At 44.7% G+C, this 10,271-nt stretch overlaps 1 protein-coding gene across 1 annotated transcript; it reads right to left on the bottom strand.

Moving 5' to 3' along the window:
• Nucleotides 1-457: 457 nt before the first annotated feature.
• On the bottom strand, nt 458-5,815 carry LOC111979281 (ADP-ribosylation factor 1). Its single transcript, XM_024009707.2, has 5 exons — nt 5,631-5,815; nt 4,870-5,051; nt 4,569-4,679; nt 2,895-3,019; nt 458-2,719 (listed from the first exon to the last, which is right to left on the bottom strand). Exons 2-5 carry the CDS (start codon nt 5,012-5,014, stop codon nt 2,558-2,560), a joined length of 543 nt encoding a protein of 180 aa, XP_023865475.1. The 5' UTR covers nt 5,015-5,051; nt 5,631-5,815; the 3' UTR covers nt 458-2,557.
• Nucleotides 5,816-10,271: the final 4,456 nt, after the last annotated feature.

Here is a 10,271-nt window from a genome sequence, read left to right as displayed (position 1 = left end):
CCACTATCTCCATTTGTCACTTATTCAACACCAGTTTTGGGTAGTTAGTTGGCTGTCATCACCTTTGACTAACCTACTCCCTTAGTCCCAGGTCATGGGGTGAGAGTAGTTGGGTGTGATTGAGGATTTGGGGCAAGAGAGTGGAGGAGGCTGTGACACCAAAGTACAGGCCATGTCCATTTTTAGAGGATGTGAAGTCATTTTGAATTCAAACAGTCAATGGAGGCTTGATTTAACTTGTAGGCATGGGGCAGGGCCAGTTTCTAACTTGAAAGTTAATAATATTTCATATGTGAACTGAAATACACTATTTGCTTTGTGACAGTTGGTAGAATCATTCATATACATGTTGCCTTCCTTGGTTTGATCCAAGGAGATAAGAGGTTAATGATGTAATGTCAGCATGATCAAATCCAATTTACATTTCACTTAACTACACAAAGAGAAACAGAACATGTAAACTTTATCTAATTGCTTTAATTAGTGCTTTTCTCAAAAAATTTAACAGAAACTTTACATTAAAAAAAAACCTGTTTAGACATTTTGGTAAAGAGATTAACAATGTTTTCAACAAAGGTTCAAGCAATCAGTTTAAAATCAAGAGAAGTTGTTTTAATCCAACGCCTTTAAAAAAACACTAAGACCTTTCCATAGCACTCTGGTGGACAGGGCTGGGGTCAATTCAGGAATCAAAATGAAATGCATCTATTTTCCACAACTTGAACTGTGGAGTAGAAGCATTTTGAAAGTTTATTACAATCAAGTTTCGAATTCACTTCCTGAATTGACTGCCTTCAATTCAATCCCAGCCCTGCTGGTGGAATAACACCCAAAACCTTTTGATAAGAAGCTCAAAGGGAAGCTCCAATGGTATCTCACCACAGCCAGGGAGCTCAAACGTAATGGAACAGCATGTTTCTTTGACATGAGGACAAAAGTATACGTCAGCACTTGCCAAGGACAACATGAGCTGCAAAGGAGAGAAGATACTAGCACTCATTTCAAAAATGTGGAGCTCATACAGATTTCTTATTGCCACTGACACATGATACATGCCTCATTCCAAAACAATTAATATACTTTTATCATTTTCAATAAAAAGGCATGAAAACAACATCTTGAGGTCATWATGGAGGCTAATGCAGTACATCAGAATGTAGGCCTATAACTGTTTTGTCATACCAGTGCAGCACATAGCATACACCTTAAGTTATAGGGTTGTTGTGGCGCTAAATCATTGTGATGAGGACGTTGAGGAAATCAAAGCATCCCAACCCTTGAGCACCTGCAGTTGACAGGAGGGGTAACGACAGAATGCTTGTGCAGACTAAAAATGTAAACAATCAATTAGCTAGTCCCGCTGACAATCAAAGTGTGTTTGAGATAGATTCTGCATAGGATATGGGATTATTATAGCAAATGGATAGGCAGGAAGGAATTCTGCTTCTTTAGGTATTGTGCAGAATCTGTGAATCTCTAACATGCACGTGTTGCTCGCCAACAAGACCAACATACGGACCACATCCTGCACTTTTTTTGCTATTAAATTCAGGTTCATTGCGACAAAGGCAGTACACATGATTATTAACCTAAGCCGCTGTCATACAAACAATGCTGAACAGACACCTCTGCACCTCTGTTCATCATAAAGCAGGTGAATGATGACTCAGTAGAACAGACTGCATGGCAGCCACTTCTCAAAATGATATGGCACACAACAAAAGCTGGTAAGTGTTGACAAGACTTTTCGACTTTGAAGCTCACGAGCTGTTTTAAGCTTCATCTCAAGAACATTCTCACAGTACAACTAGTTAATGCCAGTGTTTTGCTAAATGGTATTTTGGGAGAGCAGGTTATTGTAGCATTGAGGTATTAAACCATAATTGTTTCAAGTAGTGCATCTGTATATATGCATTATTCAGAACCCCCCCCCCCCAAAAAGAAATGAAACGCTCCTTCTTACAGTACAAATTTCCAGCTGACGTATAATGCAAAGTCATTAAATGTTAGGTTGAGACATGGGGTCCCATGATAGCTGGTTTATTTATTTATTTTTGCCTCCCTTTACTACACACGAGTATGTCTACCCAAGGGCCAAGAAGAGGAAATAACCAAGGTTGATTTTTGTAAGTGTGCAATAAGCTGCCTCATAACCCCCCCCAGAAATTGACTATTTACATTAAATAAGAAACCCTGACAGTTTTCCAAGATTGGGTTATTATCCCTCCTGGCCCATATGGTGTATTGTTGTAACTAGAGATGAGACATGAGGGCAGCTTTCCAGTAGGTACGTTACGTTTTGACAAAAGTAGCTCAATTTGCAACATCAGAAGAGTACAAACAAGGGTAGAGAGATAGTGTTACCCTTTTCACACTACTAAACCGAGCCATGCCGAGCTGTACTGCATCGGCCTGGTTACTCATCTACCACAGTTGCTAGAACCTTGCTGGAAAAGAAAATGTGAAAGGAAATCACCCGAGCCACTGTACGGTTTGGGTCGGCAGGATAGTGTGAAAACGGTATATGTGAGTTGAGGACGACAGCGGATGATTAGGCCTATTTCTGGTTTTTTAACTGATTAGACAACCAATCCAGTCCTTCATAGAGACCGTCTCCGCTGGTGGCACAGGTGGCCTGGATGTACCAGTTTCTATGGCGGAGGGAGTGCAGTCCCAGCTTGTCTGTGATTTCGGCCGCATTCATAGCATTTGGGAGGTCCTGAAAAGAGAAATTTTCCCATTATGAGACAAAAGCCAAGCCAGGGAAGGACATCCAAAGTATATTACAGGGGTGTTTATGTAGTCATTTCTATATTATTAAGACAAAAAAAATGCAAGTCAGCTGCTTTTAGGCATCATACACTGGATAATTGAGATGAAAAAATGTAGGATACCTGTTTGTTAGCGAATACTAATAAGACTGCCTCTCGTAGTTCATCCTCTGCCAACATTCTCATCAGTTCTTCACGGGCTTCGTTCACTCGCTCTCTGTCATTGCTGTCCACAACAAAGATAAGACCTGAAAAACACCCCGAGAGAAAAACAGGAACATTTTGAGTCACCTGACTTGCCTCTACAGGCTCGACATTAGTGCTTGCCCTCTTGTCCAGGACAAGTTTTTTTTTAAATTGTCGGACAAGAAGTATATAGATTTAAGTTGTCCGACTGGACAAGTAAAACAATTATAAAAATGATCACAAAAATCACAATATCAAACAATTAGCCTATTACGATCAGAGAGGCTAACATTTGAATACTATTCAAATCCATTTTTCAATGTACACCAATAAAAAWGCCTACATGTCAAAATGTAGGTGATATGTCCAAACCGATGCAAACTTAAGTGAGGTGCCAGAAAATGTAGACAAACATTAATGAGACTTTTAATTACATAAATATAGGTTAAAAGACAGTCATGTTTGACAAATATAATAAAGGATAATTAACATTAACGTCTAAAGGCATGATTCTGTTGACATACTCAAGGCAGTTCATTCAGATCAAATGGTCACAAGACTGGAGTGAAGGACAGTGCCTGTTGCGCACCGCATATCACCCGCCTTGAATCTGAGCGAAGTGGTCAGCATTTTGAAACTATTTAACCACAAACTTAATTGTTTAAAACCTGGATATTTTATGAAGCATGTCTTACCTTGTTTCAAAGTAGCCCGGTCAAAATATCACCATAGTAATGTTGAGGGAATTATTTTATAAACACTTAATATGCCATTGAAATCAGKCTTTTTCTCATGTTCTATTAGTTTTGAAATCAACATCATTTTATTGTCCAGCAGCCAAAGGTATAATCCTAGTCATATTAGTAACCCATGCTAGTTGATGCATCTCTATATCTACCCTTTTAATTTCGAAATTATATTTTCCTCCTGGTCAGATGAAACCGCTCACCAGTGCAGTGTTCTTTTGAGAACAAGTGTATTCCCGCTAATTGCATTTTGGAACATTTGCGTGTAGTCTACAGCCATGTGTGCATTGTTTAGCTTATAATACGAAGAAATAAAACAATCAACATTTTAAGCTAAACGGTCTGATCTGTTGCAACAGCCTCATTGCTTTTAATTTTTTTTAAGTGGTTGTAAGAATTTTGGATCAGTCGTCCCATAACTGTCCCAGAGTCTGTTGAACCATATATGTCTTTTTTTTTTATCTTCCCAGGGATGACCAGACACCCTTAATTTCGAGCCCTGGAGGGAATTATTTTATAAAGACATTTGGTATTTGGTTGTAATTGTAATGTTGCAATATTTTATAGGCTACCAAGGGTGGCGAACCATCCTCCAGGCTTGAATAGGTAAAGAAGCCATAAGGCAGAGTGTAGCCTACATTTTTGTCTGATTCTGTATGTTAAAAAAGTTTGTAATGCATTTTATTTTGTAAAGTGGTTCCTTGCATCATACAATGGGCAAGTGACTTCAGCTTTTGAAAAAAACAAACAAATCTGTCTTACTTGTCAAAAGCACAAGTGGCTAAAAAGTTAATGCCAAGCCCTGCTCTAGTCTGTTCACCCCTTTGACAGGAGTGAAATGACTTGCTGTCTGCACATAACTTACCCTGTGTGTTCTGGAAGTAATGACGCCACAACGGTCGAATTTTGTCTTGACCGCCTACATCCCATACTGTAAAACTTATGTTCTTGTACTCAACTGTCTCAACATTAAAACCTGAGTGGAGGAGAGAAGATATGAATAAACTGTACAACCTATTTGAGGCAAAACATTAACATGWCTAGGGGGAATGAATTATGCTGTTTTTTATTTTAAAAATTAACTCTCAATGATACACAAAATATAATATACATACAAACTGGGCTGACAACATTTAGGCCTACATAACACCAGTACTACTACTTACCTATAGTTGGAATGGTTGTTACAATTTCTCCAAGTTTTAACTTGTACAGGATTGTTGTTTTACCAGCAGCATCGAGACCCACCATGAGGATCCTCATCTCTTTCTTGCCAAATGCTTTAAAGAGACTTGCAAATAAATTCCCCATAGTGACGATGGGGGATTCAACTTCGTCAGAAGGAAAACTAGAAAACAAGAGAAAAAACAATCAGCTTTGTAACAGTCAGTGCGTATTTTTGTGCTGCCAATTATAGGTTAACCCAAATTTTAAGCAATTATGAGTTGTTCAATATGCCTAGTTTAGAAACTTGCTGACAAGTTATTTTTTAAACTAGCAAGATAAGTTCTAACAGGAAGCTAGGGAGCTAGCTAACCATGTAACGTTAGCTAGAGTCAACTGTTACAGTTAGGTAACGTTAACTATCTAGCGTTATACAAATCATTTATATACTATCCAGTTGAATAAAGGAAAACAGCCATCGTGTACAAAACTGTCTTGCAGTGATTTGAAATTAGACAAACGGCTAGCTATAAGTTAGCTCTCTACTTAGCTAAACTAGCTAGCTGGATGTTTTGCTAGCGACGTTAGCAAGTGGAGCCCAGCTAAGTTAGCCTAGCCAGCCACCTGGCAAGTTTTTTCCATAACTTTTTAACTAGCTAYACGCCATGAAATGAATCCATTTTACGTTATATAGCTACTTAGCAAATAAAAACCATTTAAAATATGACTATTATCATATTCAAATATCAAGAGTATAAATTACAGTTGTTTTCAATTCTTTCCTCTTCAAGGCGTTTCCTTCCTCAAGATGGCGATTATTATTTGGTCACGTCAGAGCTTCCAGAATTACTTCCGTGAAACGGCAGAAACAGAGCCTTTGGCATATGGCCAGAGAGGAAGAGGGATCACTCGAKCTACAATCTGTCTTCTCCAGCAGATGGCGTTTTTCTTATTTTTTCGCTCACCAAGCAAGGAGTTTTTGTATGGAGATCAATGAGTCGAATTTGGTCAACAAAATATCGAATGGCTTATTTGTTACAAGAGGGTTATTTGATCAAAAATACGTTTTGTAATGCTCAGGTTGTTATGAGTGTACTGATATAAGTAGGACACATGACATCCTGTCATCTTTTAGACAAAAACACTTTATATGTTTTGAGGGGTGGCAGGTAGCTTAGTTGTTAGAGTGTTGGACTAGTTAACGAAAGGTTACAAGATCGAATCCCCGAGCTGACAAGGTAAAAATCTGTCGTTCTGCCCCTGAACAAGGCAGTTCCCCCACTGTTCCTAGGCTTTCATTGAAAATAAGAATTTGTTCTTAACTGACTGGCCTAGTTAAATAAAAAAAATATCAGAGTTGTGCCTGTTAGTGCATCCCTGTATCCTTCAGATGTCTTTACCCTAAACTCAAGCTTAGCCATACGCCTTACCAAACGTTAACCATTTAAAATGTCAACTTCAATGGGGTTGGGACATCCCAAAGATTCCTGATAGCAAGAACCACTGTGGTTGTTCAAACATGTGTCTGCCCTCTCATTGGCTAGAATGGTTTGTCTTCTTCTGTGAGGTTTAATGGCAGTTGGCATCCAATATATCTTGCATTACCGCCACCAACAACACAGATCTACTACTCACAGGGATCCTTGGCCAAACCATCCTCCTCTACTTCTGCCTCTCTCACACCGGACACTTCCGATCTCCAGCAACATGGGCACCCCTACAGTTGACACAACTTTTTCCACTGAAACTACACATTCCTCTGTCCCATGCCCTCCTGCACATTTCCCACATTTTGGAATCTCCTTCCTGACATGCCTGCAACATGACCATACTCGTGGTACCTGAAACCCCTCAGTGGGTTCTGCACAAAAGCTCTAACAGGATAACTGATATATCCTAACATGACTTTGTCAAGTAAAGACTGATTCAGAACTAAAAAGGGCAGACAGTGACTTCTCTACTTACCCACGCTCATCCACCAGGTTTGCGTCTCACCAAACAGTAGTTGTTACAAACACTGCAAATCTTCACCTTCCATTGCTCCTCCTCTGCATTTAACGCTGCCCCAGAAATCACTCCTTTCAATGGCGCCCTGTTCATAAGAGCAAAGCAAGAAATCGATCTTGCCCCGAGTTGCGTGACATGATTCGCCCACTCCCCCTGGGCAGAAGAAACACACACAGATATATCACAGAAGTCTTGAACACTAAACAAAGAACAAACACGCACAAAACCATGTGGGAACTAGAGGGTTAAATAGGGAATAAATTATAATGTAATGGGAACCAAGTGTGTACAATCAAGACAAAACAAATGGGAAAAAGAAACGTAGATCGGTGGCAGCTAGAAAGCTGGTGACGACGACCGCCGAACGCAGCCCGAACAAGGAGAGGCACCAACTTCGGCGGAAGTGGTGACAGTACCCCCCCTTGACCCGCGGCTCCAGCAGCGTGCCGACACTGGCCTCGGGGACGACCCGGAGGACGAGGCGCAGGGCGATCCGGGTGGAGACGGTGAAATTCCTGCAGTAAGGAAGGGTCCAGGATGTCGTCCACCGGCACACAGCATCTCTCCTCCGGACCGTACCCCTCCCACTCCACGAGGTACTGAAGGCCCCTCACCCGACGCCTTGAGTTCATGATGGCTCGCACAGTATACGCCGGGGCCCCCTCGATGTCCAGAGGGGGCGGAGGAACCTCCCGCACCTCAGACTGCTGGAGTGGACCAGCCACCACCGGCCTGAGGAGAGGCACATGGAACGAGGGGTTAATACGGTAATCAGGGGGAAGCTGTAACCTATAACATACCTCGTTCAGTCTCCTCAGGACATTAAATGGCACCACAAACAGCGTACCCAGCTTCCGGCAGGGCAGGCGAAGGGGCAGGTTTCGGGTCGAGAGCCAGACCCGGTCCCCCGGTGCATACACCGGGGCCTCACTGCGGTGGTGGTCGGCGCTTGCCTTCTGTCACCTGATGGCCCGTTGCAGACGCACATGGGCCGCGTCCCATGTCTCCTCTGAGCGCCGAAACCATTCATCAAGGTGCAAGGACCGGCTGATAACCTAGTACACACTGAAACGGAGACAGGTTAGTGGAGGAGTGGCGGAGGGAGTTTTGGGCCATCTCTGCCCAGGGGATGAAAGCCCCCCACTCCCCCGGCCGGTCCTGGGAATAGGACCGCAGAAACCTACCCGCATCCTGGTTAACTCTCTCCACCTGCCCATTACTCTCGGGGTGAAACCCTGAGGTCAGGCGTTCCATGAACACCCTCCAGACCCTCGATGTGAACTGGGGACCTCGATCAGACACTATATCCTCAGGCACCCCGTAGTGCCGGAAGACGTGTGTAAACAGGGCCTCCGCAGTCTGTAGGGCCGTAGGGAGACCGGGCAAAGGAAGGAGACGGCAGGACTTAGAAAACCGATCCACAACGACCAGAATCGTGGTGTTTCCTTGTGACGGAGGAAGATCCGTCACGAAATCCACCYATAGGTGTGACCACGGCCGTTGTGGAACGGGTAGGGGTTGTAATTTCCCTCTGGGCAGGTGTCTAGGTGCCTTGCACTGGGCGCACACCGAGCAGGAGGAAACATAAACCCTCACGTCCTTAGCTAAAGTGGGCCACCAGTACTTCCCACTAAGACAGCGCACTGTCCGACTGATACCAGGATGACCAGAGGAGGGTGACATGGGGGCCCAACAGATCAATCGATCATGGACATCAGACGGAACGTACAGACGCCCAACTGGACACAGGGTGGGAGTGGGCTCCGCACGTAACGCCCGTTCGATGTCCGCGTCAACCTCCCATACCACCGGTGCCACCAGGCAAGAAGCCAGATGTATGGGAGTGGGATCCGTGTACCGCTCCTCTGTGTCATACATCCGGGACAGTGCGTCTGCCTTAGCGTTCTGGGAACCTGGTCTGTAGGATAGGGTGAAAACAAAACGGGGGAAAAACATGGCCCACATTGCCTGGCGAGGGTTCATTCTCCTCGCTGCGCGGCTGTACTCCAGATTACGGTGGTCAGTCCAAATGAGAAAAGGGTGTTTAGCCCCCTCAAGCCAATGCCTCCACGCCTTCAGAGCCCTGACAACAGCCAACAGCTCCCGGTCCCCCACATCATAGTTTCGCTCCGCCGGACTGAGCTTCTTCGAAAAGAAAGCACAGGGGCGGAGCTTTGGTGGCGTACCCGAGCGCTGAGACAGCAGAGCTCCTATCCCAGCCTCAGACGCATCCACCTCTACTATGAATGCCAAGGAGGGATCAGGATGAGCCAGCACAGGAGCCGAGGTAAACAGAGCCTTCAGGTGACCAAAAGCCCTGTCCGCTCCAGCTGACCACTGCAGTCGCACCGGTCCCCCCTTCAGCAAGGAGGTAATGGGAGCCGCTACCTGACCAAAGCCCCGGATAAACCTCCGGTAGTAGTTGGCAAACCCTAAGAACCGCTGCACCTCCTTTACCGTGGTTGGAGTRGGCCAATTACGCATGGCTMAAATGCGGTCATTCTCCATCTCCACCSCTGACYCGGACAGGCGGTACCCTAGGAAGGAGACGTACTGTTGGAAGAACAGACATTTCTCAGCCTTGACGTACAGGTCATGCTCCAACAGTCAACCAAGCACCTTGCGCACCAGGAACACATGCTCGGCGCGTGTAGCGGAGTWTATTAGAATGTCATCTATATACCCCACTACACTCTGCCCGTGCAGGTCCCTGAAAATCTCATCTACAAAGGATTGGAAGACTGATGGAGCATTCATCAACCCGTACGGCATGCCGAGGTACTCATAGTGCCCAGAGGTGGTACTAAATGCCGTCTTCCACTCATCTCCCTCCTGGATACGCACCAGGTTGTAAGCGCTCCTGAGATCCAATTTGGTGAAGAAGCGCGCCCCGTGCAATGACTCGGTCACACTGGCTATGAGAGGCAGCGGGTAACTATACTTCACCGTGATCTGATTTATACCTCTATAGTCAATTAACGGGCGTAAACCTCCATCCTTCTTCTTCACAAAAAAGAAACTCGAGGAGGCAGGTGAAGTGGAAGGCCGAATGTATCCCTGTCCCAGAGATTCGGAGACATATGTTTCCATAGCTGCCGTCTCCTCCTGTGACAGAGGATACACGTGACTCCTGGGAAGTGCTGCGTCTACCAGGAGATTTATCGCACAATCCCCCAGTCGATGGGGTGGTAATTGAGTCGCCTTCTTTTTACAGAAGGRGAGCGCCAAATCGGCATATMCAGGGAGGATGTGCATGGGGGAGACCTGGTTTGGACTCTCCACCATAGTTGCACCWATGGAAACACCTATACACCTCCCTGAGCACTGACGTGACCATCCCTTGAGAGCCCTCTGTTGCCACGAAATAGTGGGGTCATGATCGGCCAACCAGGGAAGC

This window comes from Salvelinus sp. IW2-2015, linkage group LG19, assembly GCF_002910315.2.
Source record: "Salvelinus sp. IW2-2015 linkage group LG19, ASM291031v2, whole genome shotgun sequence".
Lineage (NCBI taxonomy): Eukaryota > Metazoa > Chordata > Actinopteri > Salmoniformes > Salmonidae > Salvelinus > Salvelinus sp. IW2-2015.
The sequence above is the reverse complement of the archived record's forward strand: the minus strand, read 5'-3'. Positions and strand labels throughout refer to the sequence as shown.